The 23,239-nt window shown below is 41.9% G+C and overlaps 1 protein-coding gene across 2 annotated transcripts in view; it reads left to right on the top strand.

Moving 5' to 3' along the window:
- NKD2 (NKD inhibitor of WNT signaling pathway 2) overlaps positions 1–23,239 on the top strand; it is a 186,381-nt gene that overhangs the window by 124,608 nt on the left and 38,534 nt on the right. For both annotated transcript variants that reach the window (XM_044294075.1, XM_044294074.1), the window contains exons 6-7: positions 21,011–21,158; positions 22,736–22,808. In XM_044294075.1, the coding sequence (XP_044150010.1) occupies positions 21,011–21,158; positions 22,736–22,808 (221 nt within the window). The remainder of the gene's footprint in view (positions 1–21,010; positions 21,159–22,735; positions 22,809–23,239) is intronic.

Genomic DNA, 23,239 nt, shown 5'->3' with positions numbered 1-23,239 from the left:
GGGATAACTTTGTCTTTTGTTCTAGATAGTGAACTTTATTGAGGTCTGTAGGATTTGTTAGAAAGGACGTGTATGCCCTGCGGACTGCTTCCGTTGCTTGCTGGAGATGTAGTTGTATCTTTTTCTTTTTCATTGTAGTGTATGAAATTGTATGTCCCCTAATGACCGCTTTCGCCGTGTCCCAGAGTAAGGTGTGATCATCTGTATGGTCTATGTTATTTTCTAAGAACTCCCACCACCATCCTTTCAATCTATTAACAAAGTCATCATCAGTGGTTAGATTACTAGGTAAACGCCAAATATAATCCGTTCCTCTTGGAACATTTTCTGTTAATATTACGGACACTGGCGCGTGATCAGAGATTACCATGTCTGTGATCTCTGATAGCTGTATTTTCCTCATAAGCTGTGGTGAGGCTAGAACATAATCCAGTCTATACCACGACTGATGAGCATGGAAAAAGTGGGTAAATTCCCTCTCGATCGGGTTGATAGACCTCCATACATCTGTCAGGTTTGTGGACTTTAGTAAGGCTTTGAGGGTATATCCTTCTAGTTCCCTGTCCTGGGGTTCCTGTCTAACCTGTCTAATCTGACGACGGTCTTCCTCTGTATCGTGAAACACATTTAAATCCCCTGCTACTAAAATCTGGGTCTTGTCTTCCTGCAGGATTGCCAATTCCAAATCTCTAAAAAAGGCGGCCTGTGCAGAGTTTGGTCCATATACATTAATTATGATCAACTGTCCAGCGTCAGTATCTAGTTTTACCTTCAATAATCTCCCATTCTCATCCCTGTCAGTAGAAAGAACTTCATGCCTCAACCTTTTGTGTATTAGTAAAAGCACCCCTGCTCTTCTGCCCTCTGAGGGAGAGCCTATTACCCGACCCACCCAAAGACGCTGCATGCGCCAGAAATCTACCTCCTCCAGGTGCGTCTCTTGTAACAGCCCTATGTCTGCATTCATTTTTTTAAGATGTTTGAGAATCATTAGTCTTTTCTGAGGGAACCGTTGTCCCTTTACGTTCCATGTGATAATCTTCATAATTTGAAGGGTAGATAGATTGATTAGAGATTAGTTCCTGAAGGAGGCCAACCTCCTGCATACATCCAATTTCCCATCTTGAAGCTGTAATCATGGAATTTTTCCAGTTTTAGAGTCACCATAACCTCACTCCTCTACCTCTGAGTATTTTACATCCGTACTCCCCCCCCCCCCCCCAATCTGACCATTTGGGGTCAGAAAAACGTATTTACCAAATGATAATCTTGTCTAATGTCCCCTTTTATCACCTTTAACCCCCCAGTTCTCTACCCCGTGGCGATGGGCGTCCTCTAAGTTGTGTTTCCCCGCCCGAGCCTCCAGAGGAATCCACGTCATCTAATGCTTCTGATGCATCGCTGGCTGATACATAGGTATCAATTCTACCGTCTTATCTGAAGAGTCTCAGAATGGCTGGGTATATGAGGGCAAATTTGACTTTCTTTTGTACCAACTGTGTACATATGTGTGAGAACGCCCTCCTCTTCTTGGCCACTTCCACAGAGTAGTCAACAAAAAGCAAGATTTTGTGTCCCCTCACCTTAAGCGGCTGATTAAGACGTCTGTATTTAAGCAGAAGGGATTCTCTGTCAGCATAGTTAAGGAACTTGACTATTGCTGGTCTCTGTCTCATCTTGGGGCCCTCTTTGGGAGCCTCTCTCAATGGGCCAATTCTATGAGCTCTTTCCACTATTACCAGCGACTGAAGCCACAGCATTTGCGGCAACTCTACTGCGCAAATGGGACAGCTGATACGATAGAATATTTTCAGGTAAACCAATAATCCGCAAATTGCTCCTTCTGGTCTGCACAACGACATTTGTCGCATGACAATAAGTCGCGCGACAGATAGGGCGCAACATTTTGTTGCACCAATGTCGCGCAACAATTTTTATTTAATCCATCTCGCATGGATTTTCTGCAACTGTTGCGTCGCAGTCTCAGCATGTTGCAGTGCGACACCATAGACTGCCATTATAAAAATTGTTGCGCGACATTAGTCGTCGTGTAGACGTAGCCATAGCTGACTGACATGCTGGGATACTGGATAGCAGGGAAATGACATCTGGGTGAGAGAGGTAGATTTGAGTGTCGTTAGCATAGAGGTGGTATAGTAAGCCATAGGCAATATGAGCTGTGTAATTGAACGACTGGCACTCACTATGTGGGTCACAACGACAGCATTTATTAACATAAAGGTCACAAAGATAATCACATCTGGTTAAAACATCATAGTCGACACAAAAAATTTACACAGAAATTTACATAAAAATACCCCCTTAAAAATAAAAATTCTAATAAAACCATTCACTGATATATGAGGAGGTCTACTGCATATAGTGAGGGCTATCCTTTAATATTGAATAAGAGTCCCAATATTCCACTTAGATGGCCAAATTGAATCTATAGCAGTGTTCCTTTAAGACAAGATGGTATGCATCCGGATAGAAATGTATGTAAAAGTTCGGATCCTGGTATCCACAGAATATGAGGCTTCAAATGCCTCTTCCACAATACTTAGTCTCTGTATATGTTGCTTACCGGTCTATCCAAATGTCCGGTTCTCTTGTTACTCGGCTCTCTCCACCACGCTGCTGTGATCGCTGCCGGCGTCTCCGCTACTCTGGTCCGTGTCACGTGATTCTTCAGAGATATCGCGGGATTAGCCGGCTCTATTCCAATGCTGACTCTATTGCAGTATTCAAATGCGATTATGTTCGCAGCAAGAGAGGAGAAAAATGGAGCGCTCCAAATTGTCTAGGTCGTCTTAGTCATATCCGAATTTGAAGATCGGAACAGGGATCCAACGCACAACAAGGATTCAGCCACTGAGGAAGGGGAGTGAAGTCCCTGAAACGCGTCTGGCGTTGGATCCCTGTTCCGATCTTCAAATTCGGATATGACCAAGACGACCTAGACTATTTGGAGCGCTCTATTTTTCTCCTCTCTTGCTGCAAACATAATCGTATTTGAATACTGCAATAGAGTCAGCATTGGAATAGAGCCGGCTAATCCCACGATATCTCTGAAGAATCACGTGACACGGACCAGAGTAGCGGAGACGCCGGCAGCGATCACAGCAGCGTGGTGGAGAGAGCCGAGTAACGAGAGAACCGGACATTCGGATAGACCGGTAAGCAACATATCTCTTCACAGCACTCACCACCAGAGACAAAGTATTGTGGAAGAGGCATTTGAAGCCTCATATTCTGTGGATACCAGGATCCGAATTTTTACATACATTTCTATCCGGATGCATACCATCTTGTCTTAAAGGAACACTGCTATAGATTCACTTTGGCCATCTAAGTGGAATATTGGGACTCTTATTCAATATTAAAGGATAGCCCTCACTATATGCAGTAGACCTCCTCATATATCAGTGAATGGTTTTATTAGAATTTTAATTTTTAAGGGGGTATTTTTATGTAAATTTCTGTGTAAATTTTTTGTGTCGACTATGATGTTTTAACCAGATGTGATTATCTTTGTGACCTTTATGTTAATAAATGCTGTCGTTGTGACCCACATAGTGAGTGCCAGTCGTTCACTTACATTTTTCTATTTTACCTTGACCGATTGAGGGATCAGTCTCAGACTAGAGCACCCTAACCACACTGTGAAAGTTGGTGAGCTATCCACAATTATTTTATCAAATATGAGCTGTGTGACAGGCTGAATGTATAAATGGAAGTAGAAAAGTAGGGGACCCAGGACAGAGCCTTGTGGGACACCAACAAACAGGGGGAGTGATGAAGAGGGGGTATATGAATGGGAAACACTGAAGGTTCTGTTAGTGAGGTACGAAGACATCTAAGAAAGGGCAAGGTCTTTGATGCAGAGGGAAGTGCCAGAGGCAGCAAAACAACCCCAAAACCTCAATAAACCTCCACCATATTTCACTGTAGGTACTGTGTTCCTTTCTTTGTATGCCTCATTCCATTTTTGGTAAAGGCCTCTTTCACACGGGCGTTGCGGGAAAATGTGCGGGTGCGTTGCAGGAACACCCGCGATTTTTCAGCGCGAGTGCAAAACATTGTAATGCGTTTTGCACTCGTGTGAGAAAAATTGCGCGGGTTTGGTACCCAAACCCGAACTTCTTCACAGAAGTTCGGGCTTGGGATCGGTGTTCTGTAGATTGTATTATTTCCCCTTATAACGTGGTTATAAGGGAAGATAATAGCATTCTGAATACAGAATGCATAGTAAAATAGCACTGGAGGGGTTAAATTATTAGTATTTTTTTATGAACTCACCTTAATCCACTTGTTCGCGTAGCCTGGCATCTCTTCTGTCTCTAACTGTGAGCAATAGGACCTTTGATGATATCACTGCATTCATCACATGATCCATCACCATTTTCACGCAACCCCATTCATTTTTTATGGGGCTGCGTTACGTCAAAAAACGCTGAATATAGAGCATGCTGAGATTTTCACGCAATGCACAAGTGATGCTTGAAAATCACCGCTCATGTGAACAGCCCCATAGAATTGAATGGGTCGGTATTCAGTGCGAGTGCAATGCGTTCAACTCGCGCATCGCATCCACGTGGAATACTCACCCGTGTGAAAGGGGCCAAATAGTAGAATGATGTGCTATACCAAAAAGCTCTATCTTGGTCTCATCTGTCCACAAAACATTTTCCCAGAAGGATTTTGGCTTACTCAAGTTAATTTTTGCAAAATGCGTCAGCAGTGGCGTCCTCCTGGGTATCCTGCCATAGCATTTCATTTAAATATCGGCGGATAGTTTGCGCTGATGCTGATGCTCCCCGAGCCTGCAGGACAGCTTCAATATCTTTGGAACTTGTTTGGGGCTGCTTATCCACCATCCGGACTATCCTGCGTTGACACCTTTCATCAATTTTTCTCTTCCGTCAAACCCAGGGAGATTAGCTACAGTGCCATGGGTTGCAAACTTCTTGCTAATGTTGCGCACTGTGGACAAAGGCAAATCTAGATCTCTGGAGATGGACTTCTAACCTTGAGATTGTTGATATTGTTCCACAATTTTGGTTCTCAAGTCCTCAGACAGTTCTCTTCTCCTCTTTCTGTTGCCCATGCTTAGTGTGGCGCACACAGACACACAATGCAAAGACTAAGTGAACTTCTCTCCTTTGTATCTGCTTTCATGTGTCATATTTATATTGCCCACATCTGTTACTTGCCCCAGGTGAGTTTAAAGGAGCTTCACATGCTTGAAACAATCTTATTTATCCACAATTCTGAAAGGGTGCCAATAATTGTGTCCAGCCCATTTTTGGAGTTTGGTGTGACATTATGTCCAATTTGCTTTTTTCCCTCCCTTTTTTGGTTTTGTTCCAATACACACAAAGGGAATAAACATGTGTATAGCAAAACATGTCTTACTGCAATACTTTTCTGTGAGAAATACTTCATTTTCTTGAAAGATTTCAGGGGTGCCAACATTTACGGCCATGACTGTATAATTTGTCTCATTTGAGTTTGCCGTGAGACGTCCCATCAGTTCAACAGCTGTTCTGGAACTGGGACACAGGTAATTTATAACACTGTGTCAAATATTGTGATCAACCATTTCATCATCTATACCACCACCCAACATTTCACAGTCATGGGAACCTTCATGGAATATTTGAGAAAAGTTATGAAAACTAAGATTCGGCTGCTTTGCCGAATTTCACAAATAAATTACTTTGTCACAAAGCATATTCCTTTGTATGTAGCGGGTACAGTGACAGGGAACAGTGGTGACATAATGGCATCATCACGCTGACCGGGCGCGGCAACTTCACCCCACATGAGATTTTGCACTGTATGTTCAATAAAGATGCCACGAGAAAATGGATGAGGTATGGTTTTTTTTTGCCACTATTTCAGGAAAAATAGATTTGTTACCACGAAGCATGAGGAAATTCGGGTTCGCATCTAATCAAATTTTTTCTGAAATTCGGATCGAAGTTAATTTGTTTGGCTTTGATTTGTTCAACACTACTTGTGACTAAAAGTCTGACCCAAACAGAGCCTGAGAAGCACAACACTGCTTAAAAATTTAAATGATCACCACCATTTCACACAACTTAGCCTTAATAGTAAAAGCATATAGTAAAATAGTTGATCATATCTGGGATCGCCGGAAATGGGCAGAGCGCCTCCAGGCCCCATTGACTATAATGGCTTCTGGCAGGGATCCGGCCTGTTTCCAGCATTAGTGCCAGGATTCAGGTGGACAAAAAGTGGTGCTGCAAACATGCTGGATACCTGCCAAGTCCAATTATAGTAAATGGGCTACAGTGGGGAAAGGCAGTATCCAGCACTACTGGATATGATGAACTCCAGTAGGCTATTCCTCCCGCGGAGCAGCCTGCTGGATATTTTTAATGCTAGTGGGAAACTATCCTTATTACCGAGTAATGTCTAGTTCTTGTTGTTGTCTTCTTATCAGCTACTAACTACCCCCCCAACCCCAACCCAACCTGCTTGCTAATTGCTTTTCACGTTGAAAAATGCCTTGATCCCATCCTATATAGGAGCAGCTACACAGGAGAGTCATGTTTACACATTTGAATGCAAGTCTATAGAGAGCAGAGGGGGGAGGAGTGAGCATGAGCACTCACAGACAGGCAGACTGCTGTAATGTTCTCCATGATCCTAGGTTGATACTGAGTGCATAAGAGAAGGTTAAGAAGCAGAATCTCCTCTACTTTCTGTGTGCAGTGGATGTCAGCAAGTCTCCAACCATATCTAGAAGAATTTCAAACTGTGTATTAGGAAAACTACTAACAATGCCAGATACAAGTGATATAATGGCCAGAAAGTATTATTCCTCATGGTGTGCTATTGATCAACCCCTTAATGACATGCGCTGTTCATGTATGCATATTGTCTCTTTAAAGATGGCACCCCGGAGTGGGTAATGCAGATTTGGCTGATTGCGGCCATTTAACCTCTCAGAGCCATGATCAGTTGTGACCACAGAATCTGAGGTGACTTTCCTCCAACAGCTTCTCCGTGCCAAGATCGCAGGTATATTCATTTGGAGGCCTGCAGTGACAGTGTTCCATTGGAATATAGTGAGTCTATGGAAAAAATAATTTCTCCAAAAATTTCTCTCAAAAAGGCTGTGCTATTCAAATATAATAGTATTTATCCTGTATGGTAAGAGCCATAATAGAAAAAAAAATCTAAATGATCGACCTACAGTTTGTTGCTAAGAAACTTAGGAACGCTCGGATCAGCTCATTACAGCGCTGATAACATATCACTGAAGTAAGAAAAGGCTCAATGGCCACTCATAGGATTTATAGCAAAAATAGAGGACAGGATTAAATGACAGAATAGCAATAAATAAAGAAGCAAATAGCAGCAATATACTGATATAGGGGAACATAAGAAAAATAATAAACAAAGCAAAAACAAAAGACGAAAAAAAGAAGAAAGAAAGAAAAAATATATATGTGCCCACATTAAATCCGATAACGTGGGTCCCAAGTTCACAGGTACTGTGAGGCAGTGACAGGCTTCACGGCTGCTAGGGGAGAGATATGGCAGGAGTTTCCATTTCTTCGCTGTCAATCAGCAGGTCAGAGGCCGCACCAGGTGGAACAATCAGTCTGGCATAAGAGCCCAGTCCAGACTGTTAGGGGGAAGAAGAGTCTGTGTGCAGTAGAGGCCTGGGAAGGCTCTGTACAAGTGGGGCTAGGTGTTAGTCTGAACTTTGGGGGACTCTGCGAGGTCTTGGAATTGACGGTCGCTAGGCCAGAGTCAGGAGGACTTCTGGGCCACAATCCCCCAAAAGGTACTGGACTTTGTTACAGCCTGGAAGTTCTGGATTGTTAGGCTGGGAAAAGCTGCATGTTCTTCCAGTGTGTGAACAGGGCTTACAGTGAGGTAGGGAGTCCTCATGTTTAGTTAGAGCCCAGCAGGGTAGGTGTTTTATTTGTATTGTTTGTTTTGGTTTTGCTGAGGTGCCAAATAGATACACTAGAGACGGGGCTAGCAGTTCTCGCAGAGCAACTGCAGGAATCTCCAGAGGAGTCACAGAAAGAGATAAATGAACTGAAGGAACTAGAGTCACTAATAGAAGCAGAAATTCTCCAACTTCAAGAGGAACTTGCAGCTTCTGAGCGATTCAGACTTCATGCAGAGCAGGAAAAAGATGAGCTGGCTGATGAGGTTCTAAATAGCGCCTCAGAAAAATCTGCTCTCTTGGAGGAGAAAAGACATTTGGAAGCCAGGATGGCTCAACTTGATCAAGAGTTGCGTGATCGGATGGTAGACCTGGACCACCAGAAACAAATTGTGTCTAAATTGGAGAAGAAACAGAAGATGTTGGACAAGCTCCTGGCTGAAGAGAAAACCACCTCGGAACGTGACCAAGCAGAGACTGATGCTCGAGAGAAGGCGACCAAGGCCCTCTCCTTGGCCACAGCTCTTGAAGAAGTACTTGAGGAGTGAGATGAATTTGAGAGGCTGAACAGGCAACTCAGAGCAGAGATGGAAGATCTCATGAGCTCAAAAGATGACATCGGGAAGAACGTCTATGAGTTTGAGAAGTCTAAGCGTGCTCTCGAGCAGCAGGTGGAAAATGAGAAACCTGAAGAGGAGAGTCCTCTGAAAAATGTCAAGAGGTCTAAGCCAGAGCCTGTTAGGAGGCGGTCTGGAGATGATGGCGCTGTATTACCAGCCAAGGCAGAGAATATGGAAGGTCTTTCTGCTGAACCCGTTGATGGAGTTGATGTGGATGCAGAGGCCAAGAGTCTCATGACAGTGTGTAACTAGGACTAGGTCGCAAAAGACGTCCCCTCAGCCTACAAGGTCTTCCAAGTAGTCAGCAGCCTGCTGGGGAAGAAATATGAGGAGATTGACGACCTGTATGCAGATCCTGTCTACTACTGTGGGCTGGCTCTCCCGAATTCCTCCCAAAAGGAGAACAGTGTCCTGGGTGAGCTTCTGGAGAAAGAGGAGAAGGACTTAAAAGGGCAAGTATATGATGCCGGGTCCAAGGGAACAAAGGCTGAAGAAGTTAAGGCCGAGGTGTTGGGGGACGTGAAGTCCTCAGGTGCTGCAGAGACAGAAGGAGTGGCTACTGATGTGGAAAAGGCCACAAAAGAAGCAGAGGTCTCTGAAACTGCTGCTAAAGTGGGGGAAACCACAGCTGGGAAGGTGGAAGATGTGCACCGGAGGCACTTTAAAAAAGCATGCGGGGACGAGCCTGCTCTGCTGAAGGAGAAAGGGTCGAGACACAACCATGAACTGGAACCGTTCAGTCAAGAGTTGCAACAGTCCAAGAAACGACATGAGGAGCATGTACAGAAGCCCGAGAATCAAAAAAGAGAGCTTGCCAATCATATAAAAACATCTTCTGAGAGAACTTCCAGAAGCCAAAGGCCAAATGTGTAGAGAAAAAGAAAGAAAAGAGAGAGGCCACAGGTGCGAAGGCGTAACATCCTAGCTTGTGAAAGAGAGTACCTGCTCATGAGATGGGGAAGAAAGTCCCATAGATATGATCTACTCCATAATAAACTTGTGTTTGTGACAAACCAAGCGCTGTTGTCCTGGGTCTGGCAGAATAAAGGGAAGACTGTAGGCCAGGTAGATGCCCTCTCACAAGCATCTAGGTTTGATGTTAGTGTTCACCCCTACGGGCTTGAACAAAGGGGGGGGGATATGTGAGGCAGTGAGAGGCCTCACGACTGCTAGGGGAGAGATATGGCAGGAGTATTCCATTTCTTCGCTGTCAATCAGCAGGTCAGCGGCCACACCAGGTGGAACAATCAGTCTGGGATAAGAGCCCAGTCCAGACTGTTAGGCGGAAGAAGAGTCTGTGTGCAGCAGAGGCATGGGAAGGCTCTGTACAAGTGGGCTCAGCCAAGCTGGCTGAGGGGCCACGGGGCTAGGTGTTAGCCTGAACTTTGGGGGACTCCGCAAGGTCTTGGAATCGACGGTCGCTAGGCCAGAGTCAGGAGGACTTCTGGGCCACAATCCCCCAAAAGGTACCGGACTTTGTTACAGCCTGGAAGTGCTGGATTGTTAGGCTGGGAAAAGCTGCATGTTTTTCAAGTGTGTGAACGGGGCTTTCAGTGAGGTAGGGAGTCCTCATGTTTAGTTAGAGCCCAGCCGGGCAGGTGTTTTATTTGTATTTTTTGTTTTGGTTTTGCTGAGGTGCCAAATAAAAGCAATGTTTGGCGCCTAACCCTGTGGTTGATGAAGATCATTGTGAGAATGACCCCCGAATAAGAGGCGATCCCTTACAGTACATACAATCATAGTCATCATTTTTATTTATTTGAAACAACGGTAATTAAGTTGTTCATTCAGACCATTGGGATACACAGTTTTTAAATAAAAAATCCACTTTGCTTCACGTTGTAGGATTTTTCTATCCCAATTGCCTCTCATCCCTGATTGTTTGATCAGATGAATACCCTTAAATTTTAAAGTCAGTTCTCCCTTCGTGTTCATTTCTCACATGGCGTGATACCCAGGTATCTCTTTCATTAGAGATATCTCCTATATGCTCCCCAACATCTGAACTCCCTGGTGGTCTTACCAATGTCTTCTTTTCCACAAATAAATGTTATCTTATAAATAACACCATTGGATTTGCAATTGATCATGTCTCGGATCTCATATACTCTGGTGGTAACATTACTTTTGAATGTCACCACCATATTTATAACATCCTCTGATGGACCTATTCAACCAAATTTTAATTGTCGGTGGTGTTACAAAATGTTCTTTAATAACTGTACAGATATCAGGGTCCATCTGCAGGATGTGCCAATATTTGGAAACAATGTCTCTCACACAAGGGGCAGCTTCATCAAATGTAGTTATAAGCCGAATCTCTCGTTTATTTCCATTATTGTCACCATCTGCAGATGTGCCCTGTTTTTTAGGTGTAAGGAGAGACACTCAATCACGTGAGAGTGCTGAGTGAAAGGCTGGTTTAAGAGGATACCCTCGATTTGAGGAATCTATCCTTCAGGTCAGCTGCTTGTCTCAAGAATTCAGGCTGTTGTGAGCAATTTATCCTGATGTGGAGATACTGACCTTGTGGGATTCCCCTTTTAAGGGCAAAAGGATGACTACTTTCCCAGCGTAAAAGGGAATTGGTGGAAGTGGGTTTTATGAAAACGGTAGTATCTAGAGAGCCATTAGGATTTTTTGTTATGCAAATGTAAAGAAAAGCTTATTTTGTCTCATGACATTCAGATGTGAAACCAAGGCCTATAGTGTTGTTATTAAGATCTTTTGCCCAACTGGTAAATTATTCCATATTTCCTTTCCAGATAGCAAAGACATCATCAATAAATCACGCCCACATGTGGATGCTTTCTGTCTCCACCGTTCTTGCATCCCCAAAGATACAGATGCCCTCCTACCAGCCCAGGAACAAATTTGCATACGATGTGGCACAAGAACTCACCATTGCGGTGCCCCTGAGCTGGTGGTAGAACCTTCCATTAAAGAGAAAATCATTTTTTGTGGGAGAGAACCAAAGAAGTTGAATAACAAACTGGTTGTGTGCAGTGTATTGACATCCCTTGGTGGAAAGAAAATATTCAGCTGCTCGTAAGCCAAATTCATGAGGGATCGATAAATACAGTACCTCCACATCAGTACTCCCCAATATAGAACCTTCCTCCAGATGAATACCCTCAAGCTGTTTAAGAAGGTCACCTGTGTCACGTACATAAGAGGGCAATGATATCACAAATGGTGAAAGAATTGTATCTATATATATGCTAAGATTCTGGCACAGACTGCCCACTCCCGAAACAATGGGTCGTCCCTTTAAAGGGGCGCACCCCTTGTGCATTTTCGAAAGACAATAGAATGTAGCTATTTAGGGTTTGGCCAGTTTTAATGAGTAGGTGTACCTAGGGCAGCAGCTCAGGGTTCAGTGATAGTGTCTTTTTTTTTCTTAGACATCTGCACCCTGTCAACTTGTTGAGTGCTGGAGTATTGTGTTTGGGGTTTAGTTGAACGTTTATCGCCATACGTATACCCCGTTGACATGGCCGTCTTTACCAAGGGGCAAAAGGGGCAGCTGCCCCGGGCCCTGTTGCTCCTGGGGGGCCCAAGGCAGCTGCCTCTTGAGCCCTGCTAGTCACTGCCCTGGGTGTCAGGCTGTCAGCTACACAGGGGGTGCTGCCATGCCATGCCTGCTGGCACTGAGTCCAGGCATCGTGCTGTTAGAGCTGTGAATGTGATCTAGGACCTTAGATGACATCATCATGTGACCAGTAACCTAGCAATATTAATGGTCACATGGCTATGAGGTCATCAAAGTCCTACCAGGAGTGTTGCAGGAGAAGTTTGCCTTAACTGTGGAGCTTTTTTTGTGAAGATTACATCAGAAAAAGGTGACAGGGGCTGTTATGCTAATATACTGTAAACTACTGTATAGTGGGGTGCTGTATACTGTGTGGGGGTGCTGTATACTGTGGGGGCTATACTGCTCTACTTCATACTGTGGGGTACTGTATAGTGTGGGGTGCTACACTGCATACTGTAGGTTGCTGTATACTATAGGGTGCTATACTGCATACTGTGGGGTGCTGGGGTGCACTGTAACGCTAGGATAAGCCGAGCCCCTGTCTCCTTCCTGCAGAGCGGTGCCCACTTCCAGCCTGAGCCCAGCTGCCCAGAGCACTGATCCTGAGCCGCTGGAGTCTTCAGAACTGGAAGTATTTACAGTCATTCACTGATTCATTGATTTTTTGTGTGTTGTGGTGGAGGGCATGATTGCCTGCTAAGGTGTGGGAATGCGGGATCCAGGGGGCCCAAGTAAATTTTTGCCCAAGGTCCAATCAATATTAAAGACGGCCCTGCCCGCTGATCTCCAGCTACACCGCCTGCTCCCTCTGTGTGTACACAGTCCTAGGATCTGGTTCGAGTAGATGATACAACATTCGCGCTCAATGTTAGTGTGATCCAGGACAGTTTATAGTTTATCTATTTATGCACTTAGGTTGAATGACCCACATTTTAATTATCCTAATAAAAGTTATATTTTAGCGACAGTTATTCCAATAGATAAATGTTAATCTCTTGTTGTCGTCCATTCCTGAGAAATTGTTGTAGTGAACAATTGTAGTCCATGTCCCTTTGGAAACAAATCTTCGAAGGACGATACTGCATAAACACAAGATACAGTCCGTGCTTCTAGATCTGATAAGACTATTCCATTTTTCTAGGAAATATAGTCTACAGGCGCATACGGTATTGTTATACTCTTTTATATATATGTTTCACCGCAATTCTTAACACTATTTTAATCATAATTAGTTTAAAGTTATGGTTTAGTATTTTTGCATGTTTTAAGTGGCAATATACATAAATTAGCATACTGTCTGAATAATAGTAATGCGCAATAATTTTAACAAGTGAGGGGTTCATGCCCATTAGTGATATAATCTCCATCTCATTATAGTCCATCTCTTATGATCAGTGGCATAAATGTCCTGTATTTGAAAATTAAATCTATAGCAGTTTTTAAGTAAAATGAGGCATAGTAATCATAAATTAACACAGAATGTGCAACCTCCGGTGCTGCAGCTGTTGTGAAACTACAACTCCCATGAACACTTGCTTGGCTGTTTTTGGAACTCCAATAGTAGTGAATAGAGCATGCTGGGCTTTTTAGTGTCACAACAGCTGGAGTGCCAAATAGTTGTTGCTGCCTGCATTAATGCATAATACAGATAAAACAAGAGCTCCACCTCCTGGATATATAACAGTATGTCAGCCACATTATGTTTGCCATTATTAGTATAGCTGTGGAAATCTCAGTGCACCATTAATGGTAATATTGGGCAAATGGTGAATCCAGCCCCCTCAGTTGTTCAAATTGTAATAATTGAGGGGGCTGGTTTCACCATTTTTTTCCTGGAATGCACTGAAAAATCATCTTAATGTACTGTACATGTACATAAAAATTATAATACATATATGAATTGAAGACTATAAAATATACAGTTATGAGACGCACAGGAGTGGATGATTCCACAGAAGGAGGTGCTCACAGTAAAAAGGATTCGCCCCTCTAAGAGAATTAACAGTGAAATTAAGTATACTGGGCACTCACGCTATAGGTAGAACCATGTGATTGAAGCGAGAAGCCTAATCTTCAATTGATGAGTTTATTAACATGACCATAAGTTGACATATATACGAATAAAATATCCGCACAATTATTAATATACTACTATGAGAACCTAAAAGTTGATAGAATATATACCTAAAATGGTGGATTAGTTAAACATCGGTGTGACCACAATATAACTTATCCTGCGGCTAAAACCCTTGATCACTTTAGATAATAGAATATAATAATATAAGAGTCATAAAATTGTTGCCAGTATTAACTTAATGAAGGATTGGGAATTAACTTAATGAAGGATTGGGATCCGCTGGTTGGGACAAAGTTTCTGAGTCTCTGAAAGTCCACTTTACAATGAGTGTTTAAAGCAGCGTCCCGCTCTTACTCACTGTTCGGTGATTCCTTTTGCAGTCTTCCACTGCTGAAGTTCCAGTTCACTGTGTCGACAAAAAACGTGCTCCCAGGCAGGGCCGGTGCAAGGATTTTTGCCAACACAAGCGAAGCTACATTTTGGCGCCCCCCCCCACGCTTCTCCTCTCTGTGGTCCTGGTATCTTCTCTCTGCTTCAGACAATGGCTGGTTTAAGGACCATATTTTTCGCCCTCTAAGACACACCTAGGTTTTAGAGGAGGATAATAAGAAAAAAATATTTTTCATTACACCTCAGGTCAGACCAGCAATCAGACCCCCAATGTTAATCAGACCTCAGCTCACAGCCCCAATCAGACCCCCAATGTTAATCAGACCTCAGATCAGAACCCCATGTCAGACATCATCCCCCAGCCATCAGCCCCCAATGTCAGCCATCAGACCCCCATGTCACATTTCTCCCCCTCCATGTCACATTTTTCCGCCCTCCCCCAGGGTGCGCCCTAAGGCGGCCGCTTGGTCTGCCTTATGGTAGCACCGGCCCTGCTCCCAGGTTCGTCTGCCACCGGTCTTTATGGCTCTGGAAACCGCTCCGTACTGCTGAAGATCCGGTGTCCTCCAAGCCTGTAGTTTCCCTGCTTCCACGCTGAATTATCCTTGCAGTCACGATGTTGGATATTCTCGTGCTGCGATCTTAATTGATCGGCGTTCTTAGTGAGTCAGCAAGCCAGGGTCTCTTTACTTACAGGATACTCCGGTTTTTTGCAGCATCAGCCTGGGATGATTACGAAGTATATTCAACACAAGTTCATGTGGGTGGACTGGGGGTCTTGAACCAAACACGTTTCGGGGCTTGAAGTTGCCCCTTCCTCAGTGGTGAACAATCCCCCTTGAAAAGTTCTTTTTATGTGAAATACTATGCTGGTTCCAATTGCTCAATTAGCTGTTACTCCTCCTATTTCTCACATTGTGATACGAATCCTTTAATCATGAGTTGTGGATTTAACAATGTTTGCTATTCCCTCAGAATATACCTTTTTCCTATATTATACTTAGTTTTCTGTATTGGTCATACTTGGCATACTCTACATCTCTTAATTCATATATTTGGGCTCTATATATGTACCATATTCTGTCCTCATTCATATACCATAGATATAAAAATATATATAAAAAAATACATAAAAAACGTAAAAATGCATAAAAAATGCATCCCATATTCTTATGTTGCTTAAGCGATTTTAACATTTCTCTATTTCGCCCAGTGCTTCTAATACCATGGGAGTTATTTCTCTAAACCTCTTTATCTTTATAATAACCATAATATTAATCCATAAATAATTTTTCATAAAAGTGTTAAAAAGTTATTTTGTCAAAAGTTTCCTATTTGAGTTCTTAATGTCTAAAATAATGATATATTTCATTATATATAAAAGGCGCAACAGATATGCAAAATTTTATTAAACAATTTTTGATTAAAAGATTTTTGGTTAAAAAAAATTTGGGGTTAAAAAAATTTCCTTATTCATTCATTTCTATTCCATTTTTTATATATAATTCCGCACCGACGATAAAGATGGAGGACTGATAATATTTCTGATCATAAGATGTAGTGTATAGGTGGAAGTGCCCCGCAAAGGGCCGAACCCCCCCCCCCCCCCGAATAAATACACTGGGAAGGGTTTTGCCGTCTGCGGGGGACATCCACCATGTTTACAAGAACCCGAACAATTCGAATTCTGCATTCAATCCACCCGGCATTAATGTATTCAACTCGTAAATTCTTTGAGTCTCTAGCCTTGACATCTTACTTATATGATCCCCTCCCCTCCATCCTTTCTCTACTTTGTCAATTGCTGCGAATTTCATACCTGTTGGGTTCTTATCGTGTTTTAATTTAAAATGTTTAGCATGCGTCTCCAAACCTTTTTTAATATTCGTGACATGTTCAGAAATGCGCTTTTTTTAAGTTATTTTTGTTCTTCCCACATACTGACGTCCGCATGGGCATTCTATGATATATATGATGTTGTCTGAATTGCAAGTGAGAAACTCTTTTATTGTATGTTTATGTTTATTTGTCCTGGATATGATCTCTTTAGTTTTGCGAGGAAATGAGGTTTCTCTACAGTTCCCACATTTACCACATCTATGGAAACCTTCCATATTTAGCCATTTTTGTATACTTTTGTTATTTTTATCTTTTCTTTTTATCGTTGGGGCTACTAAGGTGCCTAAGCTAGGAGCCTTAGTGAATGATATCTGTGGTTTATTTGGGATTAGGGATCCTATTACTTTATCCTTTTGGAGTAAGTGCCAGTGTTTGCCTATTATTTTCTGTATCCTTCTGTATTCTTCATTGAAAGGTAAAATAATCCTCAACTCTTCTTTCTCCCCTTCCTTATCTGTTTTCCCCTCTAAGAAGAATTCCTCTGTTTTCATACCCCTCACTTCATCTTCTTAGCTTCTTCCTCAAATTGGTCCTCTGCTGTGCAATTACGCTTTATTCTGCGGAATTGGCCCTGCGGTATAAAGCGCAGAATAAAGGCTCCTAGCTTAGGCACCTTAGTAGCCCCAACGATAAAAAGAAAAGATAAAAATAACAAAAGTATACAAAAATCAAAAATTGATTAATAAAATTTTGCATATCTGTTGCACCTTTTATATATAATGGAATATATCATTATTTTAGACATTAAGAACTCAAATAGGAAACTTTTGACAAAATAACTTTTTAACACTTTTATGAAAAATAATAATAATAATTAATCCATAAATAATAATTTATGGATTAATATTATGGTTATTATAAAGCTAAAGAGGTTTAGAGAAATAACTCCCATGGGGTATTTCAGTAAACTGCAGAATCATAGTAATATATATTGTGGTTTATTTTGCCGTTAACCCTTGCTGTGTTGCAAGAAACATTTTTAAGAAATTTTGAAATGTCACCTCCATTTTCCTTTAATTCTTGTGAAACACCTCAAGGGTTAACAAAAAATTATTTGAGGGGTGTTGTTTCTAAAATGGGGTAATTTATGGGTGGCTTCCATTACGTAAGCCCCTCAAAATCACTTTATAACTGAACTGGTGCTTAAAAAAATGGTTTGGGAAATTTTGTAGAAGATTAGAAAAATTGCTTCTAAATTTCTAAGCCTTCTAACGTCCTAAAAAAATAAAATGACATTTACAAAATTACGCCAACATAAAGCAGACATATGGGGAATGTAGATTCATAACTATTTTATGAGGTATTACTATGTGTCTTAAAAGTAGAGGAAATTCAAATTAAGAACATTGTGAATTTTTCCCAATTTTTTGTCAATTCTGGATTATTATATAAATAAAGGTGAAATATATCGACTCAAATTTACCACTGTCATGAAGTGCAATGTGTCACGAGAAAATCTCAGAATGGCTTGGATAAGCAAATGCGTTCCAAAGTTATTAGCACATAAAGTGACACGTCAGATTTTCAAAAATCGGCCTGGGATTTAAGGTGAAAAATGGCTCGTTACTGAAAGGGTTAATAAAAGATATGGCCTATACTGTATGACATCACTTAGACTGCTATTGCCATGTCTTGCATGCAAAGTCAATACAACGAGATGCCTGGCACTTGAAGGAGCAGTCCAAACCAAATGGATACAGAAATTTGTAAAATCTTGTACACCAGCCAGGAGCTTCTTTGGGGAGACCCCAGGGTGGTGAGAAGAGCCGCTGCACAATTGCTTCATTTATCTATCTATTACCAGCTATCCCGAGTAAAGACATTTGAGTATATTGCAGGAACAAAATAGCACTACCAAATAGCATTGGCAAAGTAACAGAACTGCCTTAGACTCAACAGGATACATTGAGAAACGTATAATACAAACACCCAATATCAACAACTATAATGGATTGAATTGTGTATTTATCTTATTCAGAGAAATAGGCTAGAATCTAGTGGGTATAGGCATCAATTAATTGTATTTACCAGCCACTACATGCCTCACTTGGTTACTTGAGCACCAGTAGCTTTTGTAATGGATCACAGTTATTATTAGAGCGGTTTGGCTCCCTTTATTTTATTTGTTTACTATGCACTCATAATAAAGTGTCCATATAGCAGGCATGTCCAAACTGCAGCCCTCCAGCTGTTGCAAAACTTCAACTCCCAGCATGCCCTAATAGCTGTAAGCTATCCAGGCATGCTGGGAGTTGTAGTTTTGCAACAGCTGGAGGGCCGCAGTTTGGACATGCCTGCCATATAGCAATAAGTGAGCCAATAGTTTTTTTTCATACACATGGGAAAATGCTGTCCGTGTAAGACAATAGATTTCAGGACCCTCAGGGTTACACAACATTATAAATCAGTATGATGCTGTGCGATCCTATCGGAGGAGCTGAGGCCTTGACGGCACCTCTCACTGACACATGCAGCATGTACCTTGCATTTAACTCGTTCGTGTGTGACTGGCCCTCGGGTCTTTTTAAATTGGCTGAGGATTTGTCAGATTAATGGGAAAGAGTGTTTTTATAAACACTAGTTCCTGATAATATGCCAGTGCCAGCAATCACGGTGCCAGCAATCACCTAATGAATGTAGTGGTGTCCTTTAAGCGGCACAGTATATCATCGTTCCTGTGCAGCAGATCGTGGTGTATCTCTGTATTGATTGCTTCTTCCCATACAGTAGAGGTTATTGCTGCATGTAAATGTAGCCCTCATCTCCACTGACGATTTGACAGTGATCATGAGCATCTGCTTCATTCCCGATAATCTGAAAGATCTTTTGTCCATGTAAAAGGACCATAAGGGCTCTTTCACATTAGTGAGTTTTCCCTCCAGATGCAATACCGTGTAGTGAACACATAGCATCTGGACTGAATTCTGATCCATTCATTTCAGCGGCTCTGTGTACATGCGTCATCTCTATGTTCAGAAAAAAAAAAGGCGCAGCATGTTCTATATTGTGCGTTTTTATGTAACTCTGGCTCCATAGAAGTGAATAGAGGTTGCGTGAAAAACTGAAGGCATCCAAATGCAATATCTCTTTCACTGATGGTTGCTAGGAGATGTAGATTGTTGTTGTTTTTTCACGCACATGAACAATGCATGCATTCTAGATACAATCCTGATGGAAAAATTTACACACTGAATGCAATTGCAGACAAAACTGATTGAACTTGCATGCTAAACCAGAACAGATCCTGACAATCCGTATTGTGAAAGAGATGCTTCTGCTTCACAGGATGAATTCATTAGGTTAACCAGCCTCAGAAACTGCTAATTAACAGCAATTTAATTTAGAGCCTGTATAAATGCTTTACATGGATCAAAGTGACAATGTTGGGGATTCATTCAAAATTCAAGGCTCATTTAAAGGAAACATGTCTCCTCCTCTACTATTTTACCTTCACAGAAGGCAGCATAGTATAGTGACAGACCCGCTGATTTTAGTAGGCTGTCAATTCTGAGCTTTTACAGTACTGATATCCTGCATTTGCACCAGCACTGCAAGGGAAATGAGTCCAATGACACACGTCATCCTGCCTCCTGACCATGTGTAACAGGAAAGAAATCTGCCAGTCCTGGTCAGGAGGCGGGGCCACTTGCTAAAAATTAGCAGGACTGTTACCATTCTAGAGGTGACAGGTTCCCTTTAACCAGCATGGCTACCACATTATTCTGCAGCGACATGCCATTCCATCTGGTTTGTGTTTAGTGAGACCATCGTTTGTTTTTGTACAGTACAAGGACTCAAACACACCTGCACACTAGGTAAGGGCTCTTTCACATGAGCGGATGCCGTGCGGGTAATCTGCTGCGTGAAAGAGAGCCAAGCCCCATTCCGGACAGCAGAGACACGGAACATGATTAACAATGCTCTATGCCTCTCTGTGATCTTTTTACTATAAAATCACAGTGATTTTGTAGTAAAAAGTTCACAGAGAGGCAAAGAGCATTATCGATCATGTTAATGCTCCGTGTCTCTGCTGTCCGGAATGAAGCCTGGCACTCTTTCACGTAGTGGATTCCTCGCACAGGATCCGCTCGTGTGAAAGATCCCTATACATATATATACACAGTACAGACCAAAAGTTTGGACACACCTTCTCATTCAAAGAGTTTTCTTTATTTTCATGACTATGAAAATTGTAGATTCACACTGAAGGCATCAAAACTATGAGTTAACACATGTGGAATTATATACATAACAATAAAGTGTGAAACAACTGAAAATATGTCATATTCTAGGTTCTTCAATGTAGCCATCTTTTGCTTTGATTACTGCTTTGAACACTCTTGGCATTCTCTTGATGAGCTTCAAGAGGTAGTCACCTGAAATGGTCTTCCAACAGTCTTGAAGGAGTTCCCAGAGATGCTTAGCACTTGTTGGCCCTTTTACCTTCACTCTGCTGTCCAGCTCACCCTATATAATTAATTTACATGTAGCATTGAGTACTTTGCTCATAAAGAACAGTATTGATGATATATTGATTTAAATATTGTGTTCCACAGGATATGTCTAGTTTGATGCACACAATTTATGAAGTTGTAGATCAGTCTGTCAACCACTCCTCTAACAGCAGTAAAACACTCCGGTTGAAACTAACTGTGAGCCCTGAACCTTTAACAAAGAAAAGGGAAAATTCAAGTGCTACTCAAGGTAAGTTCACAATAGGAAATTACATTTCCATGCATCTTGAGTCATTTAACGTTATGCTTTGTAGTGTGCTAGCATAGAATGATAAAACATACACAGTTGAGTCACATTATTATGACCACCAGCTAATATCTAGAGTGACTCAGTAAGGTCCTGGTGAATTGTCACAGGTATCTAGAACCATGCTGACAGCAGTGCATCCCACAGCTACTGGAGGAGGATTCATAGAGCGAACACAATCAGTTGTCCCACATATATTCAATTGGGTTGTAGTCTGGGGAATTATGGGGTCGGGGTAATACTTGGAAGTCTTGGACATGCTCTTCCCACCAGTGACAGACATTGTTAGCCATGTGACATGTTTCGCATTGTCCTGCTGAAAGATCCTATCCTCCCTAATCAAGACAATCAGTATGGGTGTACGTGATCTGCAAGGATAGATTCATACCAAAGTCGGTTGAGAGTGTCTTCCACATGGATGAGTGGGCCCAGAGAATGCCATAAAAACAATCCCCAGCCCATAACACTGCCACCACCAGGTTGTGTTCTTCCAGGAATATTTGCAGGATATTTTTTCTCTAAATGTTTCTCATCTGACACGCCAATATTCATCTGCTCAATGAAGCAGAAAATGTTGCTCATCAGAGAAGGCAACCCTTTCCAATCAGCGAAGGTCTAATTCTAATAATACCATGAAAATGTAAACCTTTTCTGCCGATGTAACATCATTAGCAGAGGTGCAGTGACCATCTGGGTTTTTGGGGATCCCCATACGCAGTAGGGTTCACAGAACTGTTGTTTCAGCCATACATCTGGTTTCACATTGAGCTGCTTTACTATAGCACGTCGATCCGCTGTCACACACCTTTAAGCACCACTAAGCCAGTTGATGACGGGTCATCAATATCACATTGGCAGGGGTCCAAGTCCCGCCACTTCCGCTGATCAGCTGTTTCAGAGAGCTGCTGTGCTCACTTGAACTCTGGTGAGCACTGCAGGATTCTGGTGGCTTTCCAAGAACAGCGCTGTACATCATATAGTGGCTGTGCTTGGTATTGCAGCTCAGCCTCATTAACTGGAATGGGACTGAACTGCAATTAGGCCATTTGACCAATGTACAGTGACATCACATGTCCTAGAAAGAGGCTGGGGTGCTCATGGAGTGCCCGGCTTATTCTAACAGCGGAGTCTGACACCCGGGATCCCTGTCGATCTCATATTGATGACCTATCCAGAGTATACGTAGGTCATCAATAATAATTCCCGGATAAACCTTTTAACAATTTGAATGTCAAAGTCTGACATTAATCCAAAATAAATGTTATGAAAGGACCTGCATGAGGCAGGCCATGGTAGGAAACCCATCAACATATCAAGAGTAGAAAATATTTGGTATGGAGGATTAGGCCAAAATTCTTTCAAGCCTATGTGCAGGACTAATCATCAATTAAAGGAAACATTTCATAGCAGTTAATCTGCACAAGAGGGGTTATATTTTCATCTTGCAGTTTTTAATTGTTCTTGAATGTGTCTTTTTGAAGTTAGTTGAATTTTAATTATAGAAATCCTTTATTTTCTAGACAGAGAAGCCATCAGACCTGAAATCTCTGAAGAAATAAAAGTTGCTGAGAAGCGTTTATCTGCTCATGTCAGGTAAATGCGCAAAATAAATAAATCATCCCACTCACTGTGTCTAATTGGTGTATGTGTGGTGAGACAATTACTATTCTTTCTTACTAGAGATTTTTTTTTTTTTTTTTTTTAATCTGCCTGTTTATAATTAGGGATGAGCGAATCGACTTCGGATGAAACATAAAACTTTGTTCAAATACGCTAATTAGAGTATTAGAATGTATTGGCTCAGATGAGCCAAAGTTATTGCTTTCAGGTACCTTTTGGAACCGAACCAGAGTTCGGGAAATGTTTTTTTTACAGTACAAAATAATTTATGAAGTTATTGTGTGAAATCTCTCAAGACTTCACGAAGCAATCATTGGAGCTAATACATTTTAATACTGTACGGAGCTACTGCTCCGTACAGTATTAGAACAAAGTTTTATGCGAATCGATTCGCTCATCCTTAT

Source organism: Bufo gargarizans, chromosome 5, assembly GCF_014858855.1.
Source record: "Bufo gargarizans isolate SCDJY-AF-19 chromosome 5, ASM1485885v1, whole genome shotgun sequence".
Lineage (NCBI taxonomy): Eukaryota > Metazoa > Chordata > Amphibia > Anura > Bufonidae > Bufo > Bufo gargarizans.
The sequence above is the reverse complement of the archived record's forward strand: the minus strand, read 5'-3'. Positions and strand labels throughout refer to the sequence as shown.